Here is a 22,464-nt window from a genome sequence, read left to right as displayed (position 1 = left end):
ATGTTCCAAAGGAATGCAAGCATTGTCGTACCTTATCTGCTAAGACACTTAAGGACAGAGAAACACGTCTGTTATTATGGCTCCAAAAGAAGAAAACCACAGACTCTGAGTCTGATGGAGATTCTAAAGGACATACATCTAAGAAGCATAAGAGGGATTCTTCTGAGGAGAAAGGAGATCTAAAAAGGCAAAAATCTGGAAGATCTAAAGAAAGAGAGTCATCCTCTTCTTCTTTGCCTCAAACTCCTCTCAAATCTTCCTTGGAGACGAAGGCTCTGTCGTCATTGCCGTCGACGAAGTCTAAACAAATTCCTGTCAGCTCGTCGACGAAGGCGTCGACGACTCCGACGATGATTTCCTCGTCGACGACGACGATCTCGAAAACGACTGTGTCGTCGACAGCGGCTACGACTCCGTCGACAGTGAGTGTGAAACCATCGTCGACGTCAACATCTATGCCGTCGACGATTAAACTGTCGTCGAGCAAGCCATCGACGGTGACTGTGTTTAAATCTCCGTCTACAAAGTCTTCCACATTCATTTCAATTAAACGTTATGCTCCGTCGACGGGCTCGTCGACGGGCAAAAAAGCAGAGTTTTCTACATCTGAAATTTCTCCGCTTCTCCCATCCACTATTCTGTATTGTCAGGAGTCTGAAGACGAAGGGCCTTCTGGTGTAGCCTATAGTCCCTCTCAATTATACATTAAAAGTTAAGAGTCTGATGAAGAGTTCCAGGAAGTTCAGGAACAGTTCTCTTTGAAAGATCGTCCGGTTCAAGTTTCTAATCGTTATGAATCTTTCCATCAGGCTTATAATTATGAGGAAGAGGAGGAAGTGAATTCCAATGTCCAGGAGGACTCTATGTCTGTGCCTATATCCTTAATAACTGATTTAAGGCACATGATAAACAGTTGTTATCGGCATTTTCCAGACGATAATGCTCCGGCCTCCACCTCAGCAAATATACCACAGACAGTGGTTCAGACACCAGTGGTTCAGACGCCTCCAGTGCAAAGAGTAGTCACCCCGAAAATAATAACTATTCTGGATGATTTAGTGGAGAGTGATCATGAAGATCAAACAGAGGAAGGAGAGATACCCCAAGATGACGTAGAAGGAGATGAATGGGATCAATATATTGTACCAACATCGCCTTTATCACCGTTACCTCAGGCGAGCTCCCCGCCAGAAGGCATTGCCAGTTTCCATGATATGGTTGAAAAAGCCTCAAAGAGGTTTGAACTTTCATTACCTGTAAAGGAGAATTAGTGTTTTCTTTATGATTTTAAGGAAACATTTCGAAAATCTATAAGGGCTATCCCGATTATTCAGCATATATGGGATGAAGGCTTGAAATTAATGAAGAATCCGGCCTCAGTACCGGCCTCAATTCCAAAATTTGAAAAGAAATACCGTGCTCCTGAGACTTCTCCAGCGTGCCTGATCGGACATCCACGTCCTGAGTCTGTGGTAACAAAGGCAGCTCAAAGACGTTCCAAAAATCCAGTCTCTTCCTGTTCGGTCCCCCCTGACAAGAAGGGAAAAAGGTAGGATAGCTTGGGAAAGTGTTTTCCGGTTATGGCAGCAGCTTCCATCAGGGCAGCAGACGCTCTAGCTCTCATCAGCAGGTACAATAGACAAATGTGGTCAGATATAGCACCAGAGGCTTCTGAACAGTGTAAAACACTGCAGCCGACGAGGGAACTTAGTGAAGATAAAATTGAAAAAACGCGGAGGAATAATAGCGCAAGTACAATAAGTGAATCAACGTGCTAAAACCGTGGTGGGGGACAGGACAAGGGTAATACCTTAATAAGCATCTGGAATTATATATCCGGAGTTGGTCAAAAGCCACACGGGTCATGTAGAAGCAGGCACTACACGGGGGAGGAGGTAGAGGTTAATTTAGTCTAAGGATTGGTGATATGACCAGAATTGCGCTACGGATCCAGTCGCGCTTACCTTAATTTTGAGAGTTGTCAGCGGCGCTTGAATTCCTGGCCCCAGTTTTGTTAAAAATTGTGTGGCACTTGAAACGAGGACCTGAATCGATCGAAAAGGAAGGGGGTAGCATCAGCTAGTAACCGGATTAGTTGTCACTCGGAGAATACACACAGAGGGATAGGGGTCTTACCGTAGTATAGAAGGTTAGCAGGGAGTCCAAGAAAATCGATGGACGGTTGTGGAGCGCGGTGGCTCGATGTGAGGTCTCGGGCGTGAGACAGCTGGAGTTAATTTAAATCGCGCGGGGCGGTCATGGTAAAAAACTAGCAAGGTGACTGTGGCGGCCATCTTAGGTGAGGGTATATGGCTGATTACGAAGGGAAGGGTGATGGGCTGTGAGTGAATTGTAATGATCATGGGTTAAAACGTAATTATGCAACTGATACTTGGCAACATTTGGTAAATAACAGAATTCCTTAAAATTGTGACGGATAATAAAGGCGAGTCATTTTCAGCAATTCAGACTGAAAAAGGAACGAGTTACATAGCAATGGATTATTTCAATTGAGTTCATGATAAAGTGGTCCAGTCCTCGGTCCTATTCAGACTGTTTTTTATACTTTGGGTGCGCAAAATCCTCTTTAGTTCTTCTTTGTTTAACAGACTTGCAATGTCCGCGCCTCTTGGAGGTGGTTTGATCAGGGAAATAATTGTCCATTTAATGTCGTTTTCACTGTGTCCAATGCTTGAGAAGTGTTCCACCAATGGTGCATTGGGCGTCTTACATCGGATTCGGCTGCGATGTTGGCAAATCCTGATGCAAGCTTTCTGGGTTGTTTGTACTATATACATTTTTGCGCAAGGACATTGAATTACATAGATAACATTGCATGAATTACAGTTGGTAAAGTTTTTGGGTGTGATCTTGACATTATTGAAAGTGAACTCTTGTCCTTCAATAGTAAACTCACAAACACTGCAATTATCACATTTTGCGTGCCCTAGTAAGGGATTCAATCCCCATAATTCAGTTAAGGTAGCTGGTGGTTTAGGTATAGGGAAGGCTGCCCTGACTAGATGATCTTTAATGTTTTTACTTTTACGGAAAGCGAACAACGGGCGATCAATGCTCATAGTTCCAGCATTTAGTATCGTCCAATGTTTGAGAATGGATTTTCGTATGGCGTTAGAAACAGGTGAAAAGGTAGTTACGCAAACCATACGGTTTTGGTCAGTCTTTGGTTTGGGAGATATAAGGATTTCTCTTGGACAATGCCAGGCTCTTTTGCGCGCATTGCGCACCAACCGTCTGGGATATCCACGGGCTTGAAGTTTAGATGAAAGGACTGCTGCCTCATGAAAGTAGTCTTCTTTGTGAAAGCAGTTTCTCCTGATGCGGAGAAATTGTGAGTAGGGGAGAGAGTCTCTTAAGGCACGGGGATGGTTGCTACTGTATTTGAGTAAAGTATTTCTCTCAGTAGGCTTCCTATAGAGGCTGGTGATCAGTTCCCCATTATAATGATGGATTGTGAGGTCCAAAAATGGGTAGGAAGTTTTGTTATGTGTAAGAGTGAAGTTAAGTCCTTGGCAGTTGTTATTAAGCCAATGTAATGGGAAGTGGCTTTGCTTCTTGCCCTCACCTCGGCCAGGAGGGTCCGCGAGATCCAAGCGTTTTCGGTTTCGGAGCCCTACTTACAATTCAGACAAGATAAAGTAATTCTTAGGACAAATCCAAAATTCATTCCTAAAATTCCTATGATTTTTCATCTCAATGAGCCAATTGTGTTGCCCACATATTTCAAGAACCCTTCAACTGAAGCAGAAAAATCTCTGCACACGTTAAATATTAAAAAATGCCTCAAGTTTTACATGCAGAAAACAAAATCTTTTCGTAAAACTAATCAACTACCAGGAAAGGTTCGGCCATTTCAAGAACTTCCATTTCTAGATGGATTGCATCTGCCATTGTTTTATGCCATGAAAGAGCAGGAAAACCTTTGCAATCGAGAGTGCGCCCTCATTCTACTTGAAAGATGGCAACTTCAACAGCGTTGCTGGCTGGTGTCTTGCTCCCGGACATTTGCAGAGTGGCAACTTGGACAAATGTGCACACGTTTACCAGACATTATTGTCTGGACACACAGTGGAAAGCAGATTCAGCAGTGGGTCAAGCAGTTCTGCAGCACCTGTTTCACTAAGGTATTGGTCTGTCTTTTTATAATATGTTTAATACCTAATTATGTATGTGTGTATATATATATATATATATATATATATATATATATATATATATATATATTTTTTTTTTTTTCACAACTGTTAAGGTCCGTTTTATAAGTATTACAATGAATCCTTTTTCTTTCAGCAATTTTTCTAAATGTGCAGTATAGTGTTTAAAAAAACAAAAACACAATGCAGAACCCTGGAGACAAATGGGTCTATCCTAGAAACGCTATATATAATAAGGACTGCTATCTATTCTGATACAAGCATGTGAATCTATGAAAGATCCAATACTGGAGAAAAAACTAGTTACTTACCTGTACACTATGGTTCTCCAGGATTATCTTTCATAGATTCACATGCGGCCCGCCCACCTCCCCGTTTCTTCTTAGATAGACCGCCTTTATCTCTGGTTTCATCCGTAGCTCGCTGTTGGAAATCTGAGGTATGGTGGCTCTGCTGGGGATAGTGTATCTCTGGGCTGGCTGCTGATTGGCCGTGGTTTGGACCATATAATGAGGATAAGTGGTTACACAAAGATTTACTCTCTATGGTTTTCAGGCAGTTTTACTGCTATGGTTATTCTTTTACCATGAGACTCCCACCATGACGATGGGGAAGATACAAGCATGTGAATCTATGAAAGATAATACTGGAGAACCATAGTGTACAGGTAAGTAACTAGTTTTTTCTTTGAAGCATCATTTAGTAAAATGTGTTGATGCATAGGAGTATTTCCAAAAATATTCATAATGGAAAATCAGTATACCCAGTTTCAGCAAGATAATGGGAAACATGAAAGTAAACAAGCATTGGAAAAGCCAAATAGTTTGAAATTGTTGGTCAGTTTTTTGGCTTTATCAATACGTTTCTTGTATTGTATGGTTTTTGTAAAACTTTGTGGGATCTGGTGGGCCCTCACCATTATAACAAACATTGCACAAATATTTTTTTGGTCTTCAAAAGCACACATTGTCACAGTAGTCCCTTGCACTGAACAAAACTACTTTGTGTGCTGATATGCTCCTTGTGAAAGAGCAGAATGCTGCCACTCAGTCAAGTCAGTTCGTTGATAGAGATACAATTTTACTGAAAACAAAAAGTCTTCTTTAATGCCAGACCTAATTAGAGGCCTAACTCTAAGATAATCACAAAAGTACACCCAATGGTAAATGCCTTCGCATTAGTGCAGATTTAAGGCTTTCATGAATTTATAAGAATTTTCTAAAGTAAGCTAGGAAATGTTACTCCTACAAAATATTTGTGAAATGCATTTTAGCACAAGCAAATATGCATGTGTAGATTTGCTCATGCGAAAATCTACGGAGCGTTTACACATTCACTTTTCCTCCAGCCTCTATTTTCTCAACCCTGGAAGAAGTTTTATTTCTGCCCCTTGTCAGGAGTAAATCTCCATCCTATATCAGTATGGAAAAAGATTAGACAAGAGGTGGTGAAAATCCCTGACAACATGCATGGATCATCGCTTAGCCCCCTCAGTCCCATCCTCCTGTCCTGGAGAAGTCAATAGGTCTGGCCTGCTCACTGCAGAGTTCGTGTAATCTCAAAACTGGAAAGTCATGCTTGCAGCAACACTGCAAAATGTTAAATTATTACAAGTGTGAGCAGAGGCTCGGGGCTCACATGTTGCAGAAGTTGCAATGGTAGGCAAGGCTTATCGATTAAGACACGTTGTTTAGGCTGCTTTGGGATGATTTTACTGCGGACCAAGATAAAAAGGTAACTCTCAGGCTGTTAGACTCTGAGGCCATAGCACAGCATAACTGAAATGTTCAAAGAGATTTGTCAGAGGTGTACGGTTCCAGGCCCTCAGAAAAATCGAATGGTTGACCTCAGTCTGTGTGTTTATTCGGGCTTCATCCTATTTTGATATATACGTATTCCGATAAATGAATACACAGGGTCTTGGAAACAAGCTGAGTGTAAGCACAGTAAACTAAGCTTTTTGGCTTAGACAAGGAATGCCTGGCCCACATTGCCCTGCCCAGTTTTGGCTGACTTCTGGTGTTGCTTTTAAAATCTAATTGCTTAGCTCGTGGAGTACGTTCTAATACGGAAACTGTGATATAAAAAAAAAATGTGTGCCGGTACTGTGCTATATGGTTAAGGCTAGAAAACTCTTCTGCACAGTAAAGTGTAATTTATTCATTTAGAGGCAGTGCTCTAAATAAGCCCATGCGAAAACCATTGACAATACACATTTTAATTATGCATTTTTGCAGCTGGTGGTGATTACCATCATTTAGTGTCTGTTGAAAGGGCCTGTCAGCTGTACAGAATAGGAGCGAATGCAGCTGGTGGTGGTTTTTATGTTAGAAAACTCCTGGCTGTCATCAGAAGGTTCCCTGCGGCTACTGGTACTAATACTATTTAGATTTTGTTTGAGAGGGACCACAACCTCACGAGGTACTGTCACTTTGATTTTCTTTTCTAGGTTAACAAGATCTTTTTCCTACAGGGGACACAGTAGGGACTCTCCAGTTTACTCAGCATGATGTAGGGCTCGATCAGATAGACTACAAGGGGCGATATGAGATACCAGCGGCCAATCGCTATTCCACCAACAGGAGGAGAGTGAAATAATGGGGGTGTAAAAAATGTATCTGAGAAGATGTTTGAATAAATAGATGTTTAACAATAAAATAAGATCTTTTTTCATAGTGAATGAAAGTGCCCTAATTCAAATGATGTTTATGGATAAAGTTTAAGTAGTTTTTTTTTTAACTTTGTTTTGTTGTATTTGTAAAATATTTAATGCTACCATGTATAGGCTTTAACCCAAACAAAACATCAATTTGGATGTTTCAGGTATTTCCTCAGTTAAATCTGACCATGGCTTGAGTTCATGCTTGTCATTTGGGGACAAGATTTGGTCTCCAATTATGTCGGGTCTCAACTTCACACAGCTCTTGACTTCTCCCTTTCCTTTAATGGCTTAAACACCACTTCCAAGCCAACACTTTCCACTCTACAAAATGTCTTCTCTAGAATTGATGGAGTAAATGATCTGTACACCAGCTTCCCATATTCCATCCTCACCCACTCGTCTTTCTTCCTTCTAGGCCTTTAACTTGATCTCTACATTTAAGAACCTTAGCTGGCGTCTCCTGCACTAATCAAGTTCAATTTGTGCTGTATGTTTTCCAAATCTGCCCTACCCTAATTGTTTTTACCCAGCTCCTGACATTGAAGACTTGCTTCATAGCCAACTTCTCAATATGACCACATAACTAAAAAACCTAAGGATAATATTATGAATAAAGTCATGATTTGCACAATGCATCCACTGTCGGCAAATTCATCTAATAAGTTTCACCTGAAGTGGAACTAGTTTTTAGGTCGGGCCTGGGTAGCGCATGGCCTGCTCTGCGGCATGCGGTATTGGAACATGAAATAGAAGCCCCTCCCACTCTCCGCCCATATTTGTCATTGGCTTGTGTCATTGCCATTTGTAATTGCTGGCTTCTGATCTGTTAAAAGGCTTGTTAGTCCCTCCTTAGTACCGCCTTGTCTTCATTTGTAACCTCCCATGAGGAGTGGCCCTTTTACTTCGGTTGTTACACGGTAGGTCCTATTTAGTCTGCAAGCACTACTTTCTTTAATGAGTTTCACCTCCTGCAGGCATGACATGCTTTCCCTACATTCAGCGTGCCAGGCACGTTTTCACTTTCCAAGCAGCCAATGCAAGACTGATTGCATAGCAAATGCTTTTAATTCATTGAGCGTTTGCCTATCACGCCAACAAGTATGTAAAGGTTTATATTTGGGAATGTTTTTATGACGCTATGTATGGAAAGGTGAGACACTTTCAACACGTGTAATTCCTAATGCAACAGTCATTGTGTTTGTTTCTTGGAGGTAGTCTGTTTCTTAGCATTCAAAGTTTTGACAGAGAAAATAAACGAGGCACAGACAAAGCTGTGAAGAGATTTGCCCAGGATCACACAGATTAAAGTTGGAAACCAGTTTGAAACACAGATCGCCCAAACTGGCCATGATCTTTGTAGAGGTATAATGGTTAAATGCTAATAGTGATCATGTTAGTTCGATTTGTGTTTGTTTAGGGAAAACCACAATTGGAAATATTTTCCAGACGTTCTGCTTTTAAACCAAGCATACTAATCCCAAACCTGTGCCACAGATTAAGCACGAACAGGTGCATGATACGTTACAATGTCTGATCTTTGGCGTGTGCCAAAGGGTTACCGGGAGCTCGATTTCCTCCTCAACGAAGGTGACCTGGACCCCACTGTGTGCTTCACGGATAATGTGGGCATTCGGGACTGGTGAAGGGTGTAGGGTCGAAAGCACTGAGGCTTGCAGTGCTGTCCCTGCCCACCACTGGGCATCAAACCTCTTCAGGGGTAAAGGAACAGATGGAGAAGGCGCGAGGGAGCAAGACCACTGTGTTGGCAAGAGAGAAGGGCTATTGCCAGTATCACACAAAGCTTTCTGTCCACATGGTGGAGCTGACCCGACAAGGAAGAGCCTAGAAAACCAAGGGAAAGAGAACAGGCCCTCTGCCAGCCACACAGCCCACCTCCCTCACCAGAAGGCGCTTGACCTGACAAAAAGGTCAAAACAAGCATTTGCAATGCAATAGGTCTCGCATTTACCTGAGTTTGATCTCTTGGCATTGTAAATGACAATGCCTATTATTTGTTATAGATTTAAAAAAATAACTAAAAGGCATTCTCATTTACAATGCTAATGGCTTAAACCATCGCAAATGCGAGACCTACTGCATTGAAAATGCTTGTTTTTGTATGTGAAGAGGGTATGTCGCTCGGTTGTTTCTGCAGCCCACGGAGCCTGCAGTGTCTTAATTCACTTATTTGTTTTTGCTGTGGTTTATTCTCCCTGAGTTTAGCTGTAGGGGCAACGCACATTTTGTTGCCAGGGAACTTCAAATAAGTAAATTTGTGGTGTGCACAGCTTACAAATGTGTGACGAGACACCATTGTACTTTTTAATCATATTCAATCTTCTGCAGGCTCTATTAAAAAAATGTCTTCAGTGTTTTTCTGTATTGATTGGACCCACTACAAATATATTTTTTTCAATCCTTCTCCCTTTATCCATGAACAATATCTGCACCATAACTTTTCAGACATTCCATCTTGTGAACATTTTCTAAAGGATAAGTGAACATTTACACATTCTATACTGAAATCTCCACAGGCTACTGACATTTTAATGTGTTCTCCCTTTCAAAGCTGCAAAATGAGCTTGTCAATTTACTGTTGAACTCAAACATCAGACACTGTGTTTTTCAGAGTAAACTGATGTATATTTACTATATGGCTTGATCATCACTTAGGTTTTCCGTTGAATAATCAAGAAATCATTTCGCCCGCAATATACTTGGAGTGCATTCCTTATACATTGGAACCTGGCTGTGCCAATTCTATACTCGGTATCATCTGCTTTAAATATTAAACCATGTATCTTTTAACAAATGTAGGGCTGTTGCTGGCAAAGGATGATAGGCATGCATTATGCTCATTTAGTTTTGTGAAGTAGCTATTCACATTGTGTTTGAAAACATAGTAATTAATGACCTCCTTCTTTCCTTTTTTGTTTTTTCAGCCTTCAGGTAACCCCACAGATAACATTCGTGGAATGCGCCATCATGGACTGGTGGAAAGAGTGTCTCGAAGTCGCCTGCATCCCTCTTATCATAGGCCTGTAGAGAAGCATGGGCGCCCAATATCCTTTACATTTCGGGGCAATGCCCTTATAATGGACATACAGGGAAATTCCTTATGCTTTTTACGTATATGTGGGTCACTCAAACTAGCTGGACTGTTTTATTTACCATTTAACTAATGAATGAATGAGATTTGTTGTCATCCCAAACGAACATGTTATTCTATGTATAATGGTTAAAAAGTCTGCACCGTGACCAGTGTCGGGTAGTGTAATTAGCACAGTCGTATTTTGACCAGGTTCATGTGTAAGCAATAGGTTGTGAGCCATTTAGCTCCCCTAAAAAATGTTTCTCCTGTTTTTGGGTGGCTCTGTTTTTGGATCTCTGCTGTGAGCGAGTCTCACTCACTCTATATACTGGTAAAATGTTTTTGAGTGTTAAGAACCAGTGCATGCCTTTTAAAGTATGGGCCACTGCTGTGCAATGGTGTGAGAGGTTCTTGGCTGGTTTCGTGTTATCACTTGTGCACACGTTTATGTTCTGAGAAAGTGGAACTACTGTCTAACTGAGCCTGGCATCTGTGCACAGGTAGCCTGTTACAGATGGGATCTACCTTTAAGTAGTTCAAGGTCTGTGCAGACCTTGTAATTTAATTGTATATTCAAAAAATGTTGGTATGTCTTTCAAACTATAGTGTAATTCTATAGTAATCTTCTAGTGCTTAACAGTATTTACACTGTGAAGCGAGAACTGCACCAAAGTATAATTTCACATTGGCTGGACCTAGAGAAGAATTTAATGTCTCTTTCTTTAATAAGCAAAGGTTGAGTCCAAATATGAAATTATTTCTTATGAATACTCCTAAATGCAGATTCCTCACGTTTAGAATATCCTGTCGCGCCAGACTAGATCGAGAGAAGTTTACAGCAATACTTCATTGTGCTAATTGGGGGTGCAGTGTGGTACTGCAGATACTCTATCTCCCGTAAGAAACAGAGCAGACTCACATATAACTACCATCCCAGGGTGCTGAAGTCAGTTGCTTTCTTCCCAGCACCCCCCCTCCCCATGGATCCAAATACCCGCTCCCAACTTTATTGATCTTCCGATTCACATTTACCTGAGACAGTGTGTCAGGGATGGTGTCTTCCCCCAAAACCAACATGATTCAAGCTGTGGCGTGATAACAGAAAGCCAATGTCAGTTACAGGTCTGCACAGCGCGTCTTTGGTACTTGGGCTTTGGTCATAACTTCAATTTGTGTGTTAAATCTGCCCTCATGAACCTGAAGATGCTCCACAAACAGGAGACAAAATGCTGTATCGCCGAACAGAAGAGGCTGCGGTCGAAACCGAAGTCCCACTCCAAGTCAAAATGCGAAGTGGGTCGCACACCGCTCGTCATACTAGCAAATAGCCCCATAGGATTCTGGAGAATGTAGTGACAGCGGCGGGTACACCTATGCCACGAGTGTAAAGTTTAAAATGCCATCCCTGGACACGTGTTTCGAGGTAATTGCCTCTCGTCAGCAGGGAGCAGGACCGTATGCGGGGTGCCAAGTAGACTGCCAAAAAATAAAATCAGGTATAGTACCTCTCAAGGCGCGCGGGTGCGGGATCCGGGCTCGTCAACCCAATAGCTCAGGGAGCTTTAAATACAAAATGCGAAGTGGGTCGCACACCGCTCGTCATACTAGCAAATAGCCCCATAGGATTCTGGAGAATGTAGTGACAGCGGCGGGTACACCTATGCCACGAGTGTAAAGTTTAAAATGCCATCCCTGGACACGTGTTTCGAGGTAATTGCCTCTCGTCAGCAGGGAGCAGGACCGTATGCGGGGTGCCAAGTAGACTGCCAAAAAATAAAATCAGGTATAGTACCTCTCAAGGCGCGCGGGTGCGGGATCCGGGCTCGTCAACCCAATAGCTCAGGGAGCTTTAAATACAAAATGCGAAGTGGGTCGCACACCGCTCGTCATACTAGCAAATAGCCCCATAGGATTCTGGAGAATGTAGTGACAGCGGCGGGTACACCTATGCCACGAGTGTAAAGTTTAAAATGCCATCCCTGGACACGTGTTTCGAGGTAATTGCCTCTCGTCAGCAGGGAGCAGGACCGTATGCGGGGTGCCAAGTAGACTGCCAAAAAATAAAATCAGGTATAGTACCTCTCAAGGCGCGCGGGTGCGGGATCCGGGCTCGTCAACCCAATAGCTCAGGGAGCTTTAAATACAAAATGCGAAGTGGGTCGCACACCGCTCGTCATACTAGCAAATAGCCCCATAGGATTCTGGAGAATGTAGTGACAGCGGCGGGTACACCTATGCCACGAGTGTAAAGTTTAAAATGCCATCCCTGGACACGTGTTTCGAGGTAATTGCCTCTCGTCAGCAGGGAGCAGGACCGTATGCGGGGTGCCAAGTAGACTGCCAAAAAATAAAATCAGGTATAGTACCTCTCAAGGCGCGCGGGTGCGGGATCCGGGCTCGTCAACCCAATAGCTCAGGGAGCTTTAAATACAAAATGCGAAGTGGGTCGCACACCGCTCGTCATACTAGCAAATAGCCCCATAGGATTCTGGAGAATGTAGTGACAGCGGCGGGTACACCTATGCCACGAGTGTAAAGTTTAAAATGCCATCCCTGGACACGTGTTTCGAGGTAATTGCCTCTCGTCAGCAGGGAGCAGGACCGTATGCGGGGTGCCAAGTAGACTGCCAAAAAATAAAATCAGGTATAGTACCTCTCAAGGCGCGCGGGTGCGGGATCCGGGCTCGTCAACCCAATAGCTCAGGGAGCTTTAAATACAAAATGCGAAGTGGGTCGCACACCGCTCGTCATACTAGCAAATAGCCCCATAGGATTCTGGAGAATGTAGTGACAGCGGCGGGTACACCTATGCCACGAGTGTAAAGTTTAAAATGCCATCCCTGGACACGTGTTTCGAGGTAATTGCCTCTCGTCAGCAGGGAGCAGGACCGTATGCGGGGTGCCAAGTAGACTGCCAAAAAATAAAATCAGGTATAGTACCTCTCAAGGCGCGCGGGTGCGGGATCCGGGCTCGTCAACCCAATAGCTCAGGGAGCTTTAAATACAAAATGCGAAGTGGGTCGCACACCGCTCGTCATACTAGCAAATAGCCCCATAGGATTCTGGAGAATGTAGTGACAGCGGCGGGTACACCTATGCCACGAGTGTAAAGTTTAAAATGCCATCCCTGGACACGTGTTTCGAGGTAATTGCCTCTCGTCAGCAGGGAGCAGGACCGTATGCGGGGTGCCAAGTAGACTGCCAAAGTCACAAGGCTATTTGCAATCCATTTCAAGAAGGCAGTCCAGCGCAAACCTCAGTTCCCAAAGTCTTCTGATAAGTCAGAGACACACCTTAAGTGCAAGAAAGCCATGCGGGACTCAACCCCCTCCTGCCACTCAAAATCAGACGAGATGGGGCGAGGGCATAGATTGAAAGTTCATAGCCCACTAACTTCTTCTGACTCAAACCCAAGACGCTTTTGCATCCCTCTGACATGTCTTCAGGCCCCATGAATCTGTGAGTTGTTTCAGTTAATGCTGACGGACTCTCTCTTGACACCAACTAATTGCATGGTTGCTGCTCCTGGGCTTGTTTATGAATCGGGTTCATACTTCCACCTGGGCCCCTGAGTCTATGCCAGTCCCTTCTACACCAGCACAGATGCTTACTCCAATGTTCCTGGCACTGGACTAACCTTCAGTGCCAGCCCCCTAACCCATCGGCTTGCTCCAGGACTATTTTTCACTACAAGATTACAAATGCACACCCAGTCAGTTTGCAACCAGACTCAAGTCCTCGATCTCAGACTCTGCCTTGATGCCAGTACTATCAGAGGGTAGAGATGTTTTTTTGGATCAGACTCTGATTCAGTTGAGGGTATGCAAGTTTCCCTATAGCACCAATGATGATGAGGAGGTGGACAGCATGCTCCTCACTTAGTATACTGATTGTGAGCTATACCTTGATTTGCAGATTGCCAGTGTGCTAGATACATCTTCACAGATTGAGCTAGACTTGGGCCACCAATAGAATAAAGTGTATCTCTTGCAGTAATGGTGCAAAGTGCGCCAGAAGTGCTAGACTTACAGTTGCCTACCATTGAAGCTTAGGCAAATGTATTAACTGAGATCCTTCAGCCAGGTCCAACCTCCTCTGAGCCATTTTTGCTATTCAACAAGACTTTTGCATACACTTTCATGGCCACTTGGTCCAAGCCATGCTGGGCCCTCTGGTGGCCAGGTGAACTAGATTGGCCCCCAGTAATCCCAATTATCTGACACAGCATTCTATGCTTGAAAGCCTGGTGGTACAAGCATCGACTGGTAAAGGCACTCCTAATCCCTTTCCGAGCAATAATCAGAGAGTTGAAACATATTGAAGCCCCCAGAAAGAGAATGGTAATTTAACCATAAACATGTGCCTTCTGGGCATGTACATCAATGCTTTATTATTTTTTTCTTCATTTATAGAAGTTATAAAGTGCTCTGTCACTGACTGGTATGCTGGCACTAGCCACTAAAATGGAGAAACATTAGAACTAGAAGTTTGAAAAAGCTGCAGAACAGGAAGGTTAGTAGGTCAGATAATCAAGATCAAGACTCAAAATACTTAGGAAAAGAGCAGATCTTAAGGTCCTTCCTAACCTGCAAAAAAACGGTTGAGGACACCAGTGAACCGGGAGCTGATTCTAAAGTCTGGCTACCCCGGCCGTGAAGGTCCGGCCACCTAGACTGGATTTCCTAAAGTAGTCACGCACACCAGGTGGGCTGTAGAAGAGCAGAGATATCTAGTGTCAATATATCTTCTTAGTCTCTTGCAAGGGAACTGGTCCCAGTGAAGAGCTTTGAAAACAATACAAAGCTATTTAAACAGATTGCTTTGTTTTAGCGGCAGCCAGGGGAGATCCTTCAGTGCTAAGGAGGCAGAAGCTCTTCTAGGTCTATTCAAGGCATGTCTGGCCTCCACAATCTGCACCCTTGACAGATGACGTAGTAGATACTCAGGAGCACCCAACAGAAGACCATTACAATAATACAAGCGACTGAGGACACTACAAACTACCAAGGCTCAAGCAGAAGGGGACAACACCAGTAGTATTCTCTGTAGGGCTCTCAGAAGAAAAAAAAGGTACCTGCGGTTTTATTCATGTGTCTCTCCGTACTAAGATCATTATCAAAGGTAACTCCCAGATTCCAGACTGAATCAGCAGGGACCATAGTCCCATCGGCTGGCACTGGCCAAAATTGGTTGGTAGTATGACGTGAGCTTTATTAGCTGAACAGCATGGAAGCTCAGTCTTATCCCAGGGAATTAAAGTTAAGCCACTAGATATTATCCGTCATACAATACTGACATGTGACATGGCCAGCAAGATCTTTCTGGCTGTTCCAGAAAACCACAGTCCCTCATCTTCTCCAACTGTATATGATGATTAGGACACAGCGAAGTATGTCTTGCATACTTGCTTGGACACTACAAACTGTGTTGCCCGAACTATTGGTATCAGGCTACTGCTTAGAAGGGATGCCTGAATGTGATCAACTATTTTTTTTCTTCCAGGGGTTGTTTAAGCGTTCCCTATGTATCCCATAAGGGGGTCAGGAGGATAATCCTAGTCATCCTGTCCTCCCAATAGAGATACCAGTCACACTAAGGTAAACTGTCTAAATGGAAAGGATCAGGTGGAAACAGATACTCCACTGTTTTATAACATAGGCCCTCATCCACCCTAGGTAAACGTGGCTGGGCAGGGCGCTGCGGGGGGAAGCCGACAGTTGACGGAATAGGTGTTATTTTTTTATTTTTATTATATCTATTCTGTCGACTTACCTCCACTCCCACCCCGCCTCACCGCGTTTACCTGTGCTGGCTGCCATTGATCCAACAATTAGGTGGCATGCTTCATCCACTGGCCCCTCCTTGCACAGATCACTAAAATCTAAGTACGGGCTACAAACCATCAATTAAGATTAGGAGCTTTTAGGGGATTAGGGGATTTAAGTCATAACATTCATTTCTAATAATTTTATACTTGCGTTTCAATACAGAGACCTTATCCATTTCTCCAGCATTGAGTGTGGAACACAGTTGTCTTAACAGAGTGGTAAGATGAACTGGAATATGAACACAATTTTTAATTCCCTCTAGCATAGTGCTCACCATATTTTGACTTCACTATGAGTGTTTTCACGAGTGCTTTCCATAGTATACAATGACTGAGGTGTGACTCAGCCGTTTCAATGCATTAACAGTGTCTTTTCCCTACAGATAAGTCATCTCCGACAGCAGAACTACACCTGACTTCCAAAACAAAACTCCTTGAAGCAGGTTGTAGTAGATTTCATTTAGCTTTTATCAAACAGCAGAGAGAGCTACCCAGTCCTGATGAATACCTATTGCATCTGATTGGAGTGCCGTACATTGATAGAAACATGTCAACTGCTACTGGTGAGTTAAATCATACTCCACAATAATTTTAATTCTGCTGCCATGGGGCACTAAATAAAATTTCAGAGGGTCTACCCAGGCGGTAGTTTTAGATAAGATATTTCCCCTCTGCACTTACCCTCACATCATATATATATTGGGATATTCGTCGCACTTGAAAAAACAATTTAAAAATAAAGGAGTCCCTTCACAGCGCCCTAATCTTAGTTGATGGGTTGTTGCATACACTCAGATCTTAGTGATCGGTGCAAGGAGGGGCCAGAGGATAAAGCATGCCACCCATCTAGTGGGGTGAGTATTGCCTATGTCCTGACACAGTAGAGTACCGTTTCCCACTTGGTCCTTTTGCTTTAGACTGACAACCTTAGTATGTGCATCAAGAGTTCCCTATGGACATGCCTATGGATAGCGCTCAATGTTTTGGAGAGAAGGCTGATTAGGTGCTCAAATGATTTACGGACCGTAGACCCGTAGCACAGTTCCTGTGACTGTTGTGTCCTCCCAAGCAGTTCAGCCAACAATACAGGACATTTAAGGGTTATTACAGACAACACAAGCCATCGCCAACCTGTGCAGCAACAGCTTTTATGTTAGTACAGAAGAGTCTTACAAATTTTTCAAAGGAGTTATGCTCTCCCTTTCATTTTTCCCACCTCCCTCATTCCTCCATATTGCTGCAAGAAGTCAACTTTCTGCTGGCCAAGGTTGCCTTTGAGTGGATATAAACTTTGGAGACAAGACAGAGGTGCCAGGTGCTTCCTTGTACTGAAAAGGACACAGCAGGCCAGATGCCTATACCGGAATTCCACCCACTGAATATTTACTGTAAAAAGACAAATTCTAAATACTCATGCTGTTTCAGAGTTTTTCTGCTCAGGACTCGTGGTACTGGGTTGTGTCTCTGGATTTGCAAAATACATATTATTATATACCTGTCCTGCAGACTCAAAGACATTATCTGTGGTCAATGGTGGAGACCAGTTTGCTATGCTCACCTTCGGCCTCACCTCTGCTCCTCAGCTATTCACAAATGTAATAGGGCTGCTTGCTGCCCACCTTCGGAGGTAAAGTATACATATGTGTCCGGACCTCGGCTAGTGGCTGTTCAAGCAGGCTTGCCTCAGTTAGTCATAGACCACCATTGAACAATTGCAGAACTGCTAACATCTTTGGTGTTTTCCATATACAAGCTGAAGTCCCCATACAGACATTCCCTTTCTTGGTGCTGTACCTAGAAATAGTGGTGTTCAAGGCCTTTTGGCTTCTACAGCGAGTCCAGGACATTCGGGACCAAATCTTAATGTTGCGGGTCAATCCTGAGACTTGGTAAGGACTGCTCTGAGGCCTCTTGGACTCTCAGCCTCATGCAGTCTCCTCTTCCAGAACGCTAGATGCCGTATGCAGACCCTGCAGTAGAACCTCAGGCTTCAGTGGGTCCAGCGTCACGCCTTTCTCTCTTACTCCATCCAGTTCTTGGTGGAGGTGGCTCAAAATCTTGTGTGGTGACAGAGAGGGGCCAGCCTCACCAGTGGCAGGCTACTTTCCCTGCCAAGACTTCACAATTGTGACAGCTGCATCAGTACTGGGCTGAGGGGATATCCTGAGGGAGGTGGAGATCAAAAACCTCTTGTCTCCTGCAGAGAGCCACCTTCACGTCAACTAGGATGCACATGCAGGTCTTGGTGGAACACATGACCACCATGTGGTACTGCAGTAAGCAGTATGGAGTGCTAGAAGGCCCTGCAGCTCAGTAGATTGCTAGACTAGCAGACCATCTTTCTGGTAGCCAACTATCTAGCAGGCTCTCTGAATGCCAAAGCAAGCAAATTGAGCAGACATTTGCCGGTGGATTGCAACCCATGTCTCTACCCTTAAGTAGCAAGGGCCATGTTAAATCAGTAGGCCGTATCCTGGTTAGGTGTGTTTGCCACTGGCGAGAGTATGCAGTGCCAAAACTACTGCACATGGGAGTTTTCTTTTGCAAAGTCACTTGGAGACCTCACTGGTGCAGTGGGACACAAGTTTTCTATATGTGTTCACTGCCTTTCCTGCCTCAAGGTTTGAGCAAATTCTGAGCAGATCAGTTTCAAGTCATCTTAATAGCCTTATTGTGGGCCTGGAGATTTTGGTGACTGGGGCTCGTGAGTATGAGCATTTGCCTTCTGGTCCGTTTACCACTTTAGGAGGACCACCTGTCTCAGCAACACAGGAGGGTCCTTCTGAGACTTGTTAGCCTTAAGGTGGTCTCCTCCAAACCTTTTGATTTATATTTTTGCTCATTCTTTTTGTCGGCTTTAAGACTCTGGCAAAGGAACAAAGACTCTGAGCCCTTTACAACTGCTGACCAGTGCTAGAGTGCATGTGCTTCTTCCCCAAACATGGTGACATTGGTATATAGATAGTTGGTATATTTTATTTACTTGTAAGCCCTTTGTAAAATGGTATACCATATACACAGGGCCTATAAATTAAATGCTATTAGTGGGCCCTGCAGCACTGATTGTGCCACCCACACAAGTAAACCTTTAAACATGTCTCAGGCCTGCCACTGTAGAGCCTGAGGTGCAATTTTATAGCCACTTCAACTTGGCATTTAAAACCCTTTGCCAAGCCTTAAGCTCCCCTTTTATTACACATAAGTCACCCCTAAGGTAGGCCCTAAGTAGCCCTTAGAACAGGGTGCTGTGTAAATAAAAGGAAGGGTATGTACCTTTACATTTTGCATATCCTGGTAGTGAAAAAGGCCTACAATCCATTTTTATTACTGTGAGGCCTACTCCTCTCATAGTTTAGCAATGGAAATCCCTCCCAATTATAGCAGCCCGACACAACACTAATGGGTGACCCGCTAGAGTGACGATTTGGTCCTGGAATGTGAATGGGCTGGGCCACAAGATCAAGCGCATGCTAGTGATGCAGTACCTTAAGAGGCATTCCCCTGACGTTGTTCTTATTCAGGAATCGCATTTGAGGGGCAGCAGATGTAAAGCCCTGGACCGTTTAGGCTATAAAATGGTAACCCACTCCGGGTTTACGTCAGGGTGGGAATCCTAGTGCGCAAAGCGTTGCCCCTGGCGATCACAGACACTTGGACGGATACTGCAGGGTGCTTTGTCGCGGCGGCGGGCAAATGGGAGGGGCGCTTGCTAGTTTTTGGCTCATGCTATGTACCGTTGGGGCTTCACTCGGTGATCCTCCCACAGCTAAGTTCACTCATAACTGACCTCCCCCTAGGCACCCTACTCCTTGGAGGGAACACAAATGCAGTCATGAACCCGGAAATGGACAGGTCTGGTGCACATGGGGAACGAGGTCTTGCAGACTTCGCCATGGCGCTGGGTCTGACGGACATGTGGGGGGGTCATAACCCTTCACTGAGGCAATGTACCTTTTACTCGGCCAGACATGGGTCCTTCTCTAGACTGGATCATCTGTTCACTCATACGGACAGGGTGGGGGATTTCTCCAGCGCCAAGCACATGGCGAGGGGGATCTCTGACCACGCGCCAGTTTGCGTCACTCTCAAATGCCCGGTTACTGACAGGGCTGCCTTCCCAAGGATAGATCCCTGGCGGCTGTGAGATCCGATACTTAGCGACAAGCTCCGGGAGGGGTCAGAGCTGTACTTTAAAGTAAAAAAGGGGACGGTGCAATCGCATATCACGCTGTGGGAAGCTTACAAGACTGTCTTGCGGGGGCAGGCGCAGGCACTGATTGAAGCACAGAAAAAAGAAGAGACCTTACAGAGTAGACAAATTGAGCAAGAGATCAGTCAGATGGAGAGTGAGACTGAGATGGCCTTGTGTGCGGAATTACGTCCCCGGTCGACGTTAAAACAATGAGACCTCCGGGCCCTGGCGAAAGGCGAGGCAAGGGCGTATGTGCTGGCCACCCATCATCGCCTGTATGATGTCGGGGACAAGGCTCTTAAACTCCTGGTGTGGCTGGAGAGGAGCGACAGGGACAGGTCCTGGGTGGTGGGGATCGGTGATGCAGAAGGCGTGCTCCAGTCCACCAGTACTGACATTGCAGAGGCCTTTGCCGCCCACTTTGAGTGAGTTTACGCCACGGTGAGCACGAGGTCAGAAACAGATTTTGCAGAATTCCTCAAGAATGTTGACTTACCAATGGTGCCCCAGAGGCGTGCGACCATCTGGAGGCGGACCTTACGGTAGAGGAGCTGGGTAAAACATTGGGCTCTCTTAGAACGGGAAATGCATACGGACCCAATGGGCTCCCAGTAGAAATATATAAGAAGCAGGCAGCGATCAATCTTCCCCCGCTCTTAGATATGTTCCTGGAGGCGCGGGATGTGGGCCACTTTCCGGCGGACCAAAGGGTAGCCACGATAGTGGTGATCTATAAAGATGGTAAGCCAGCTGACCAGTGTAGTTCCTATCGGCCTATTTCCCTTATCAACGTGGAGGCCAAGGTCCTGGCAAAGGTGTTGGCGGACAGGTTGGTATCAGTGATCACGGACCTGGTATATTTGGACCAATCGGGGTTCATGCCTGGAAGAAGCACCAGGCACAGCCTACGGAGGCTTTATGGGGTGCTGCACATGACTAGTGGCAACGTGTCTCAGCAGACGGCATTGATGGCGCTGGACGCCTCAATGGCCTTCGATAGTATTGAATGGCCATATCTATTTATGGTCCTTCAGCAGTTGGGCTTTGGCCCCTCCTTCTGTAGCTGGGTCAGACTCCTATATGTGAGGCCTATGGCACGGGTGAATGGTGCCATGTCTAGATCCTTTCGGCTTCGGAGAGGCACTCGGCAGGGGTGCCCCCTTTCCCCACTGCTGTTCGCCTTGGCCCTGGACCCCCTGGGTCATTGGGTTAGGAGGGATCCTGGGATCTGGGGACTGTGGGCGCCGGGAGTTTGGGAAGAACGTATTTCTCTATACGCCGACGACATTGGGCTATACCTGGCATGACCATACAACTCCATAGTGCGAGTCCTCCACATCTTTGAGCTTTTTGGTAGCTATTCGGGGTAACATATCAACTGGCCAAAGTCGGTGATCTTTGCTCTATCGGGCCCCTCCCCAGGGTTCCGCCGCGGTGCTTTGCCCTGGTGGTGGTGGATGGGTTTAAATATTTGGGGATACACATTACTAGGGATCAGAAAGAATTCCTGGCTAGGAACCTCGGGACTCAAATCAGTCGTTTGACGGCAAATGTTAGCCACTGGCGCTCGCTTCCGCTCTCATTTATGGGACGGGCGGCTCTTTTTAAGATGCTGATGCTACCGGGGCTCCTCTATATATTACAGAATACTCCTTTTCAGATTCCGCCGACTATCTTCCAGCGCATATCGCAGGAAGTACAGACTCTGCTGTGGGCAGGAGGCTAGGCGAGAATTGCTCTACATAAATTGCCTAGAGGAGACTTCGATGGAGGGATTGCAGTCCTGGATGTTAGGTTGTACTACTGGGCCTCCCAGATGGAGGTGATCAATGACTGGGTATATGGAGGGGTGGAAGAGCCGGCCTACAGAGTGGATAGGGCAATAATGCCACAGGGCAATTGTGAACCCCTTCTGTACTCCAGTCAGTCGCGCCCGGACTGGCCGGAGCATACCAAAGTGGTGGTCCAGTGTTGGAGGGACGCTAATAAACTATTGGGGTAGGCCGGGAGGTTGACTGGCAGAACCCCACTCTGGGCGGGTGATCCTCTGAAGGAAGTGGCTAATCTGACGGGTTTCAAAGGCTGGCAATTGATAGGAATTGAATACTTGGGTGACATATGGAAGGGGGAATCTCCCCGCACATTTGAGTACGTGCCAGTGGCGTAGCTAGGGGGGGGGGGGGGCGGTTCGCCCCAGGCGGCACTATTTTGGGGGCGGACAAAGGCATTCAGATAAGGCTCGGCTTGCTTTCGTGGACGTTCGGGACGGGCAGAGAAGGAATAGGACTCGGGTAATGTCCTCTTCTTTTTTGTGCTGGCAGCTGTTCCCCCCCCCCCTCTCTTCCTATTGTTCCCTCTCTTTCTGTCTTGCTCCTCACTTACTGAAAACCATAACTTGAAGAAACGGTTCACAACCTCTCTTTCCTTCTTTCATTTAGTTGCTTCCCTGTGAAATGGATCCAAAAAAGAAAAACACTCTTGCGGGAAATACCCTTTTTCTGACATTTTTCTATTCCA

General features: G+C 45.1%; 1 protein-coding gene across 5 annotated transcripts in view; it reads left to right on the top strand.

Annotated features, from left to right (window-relative positions):
* The window catches only part of CRTC3 (CREB regulated transcription coactivator 3), a 1,114,890-nt gene that overhangs the window by 529,858 nt on the left and 562,568 nt on the right, over nucleotides 1-22,464 (top strand). For all 5 annotated transcript variants that reach the window (XM_085644305.1, XM_085644304.1, XM_085644303.1 and 2 more), the window contains exon 3: nucleotides 9,780-9,899. In XM_085644305.1, the coding sequence (XP_085500431.1) occupies nucleotides 9,813-9,899 (87 nt within the window). In that variant the 5' untranslated portion in view covers nucleotides 9,780-9,812. The remainder of the gene's footprint in view (nucleotides 1-9,779; nucleotides 9,900-22,464) is intronic.

The sequence above is a fragment of the Triturus cristatus genome, chromosome 3_1 (genome assembly GCF_964204655.1).
Source record: "Triturus cristatus chromosome 3_1, aTriCri1.1, whole genome shotgun sequence".
NCBI classification, from domain to species: domain Eukaryota; kingdom Metazoa; phylum Chordata; class Amphibia; order Caudata; family Salamandridae; genus Triturus; species Triturus cristatus.
The sequence above is the reverse complement of the archived record's forward strand: the minus strand, read 5'-3'. Positions and strand labels throughout refer to the sequence as shown.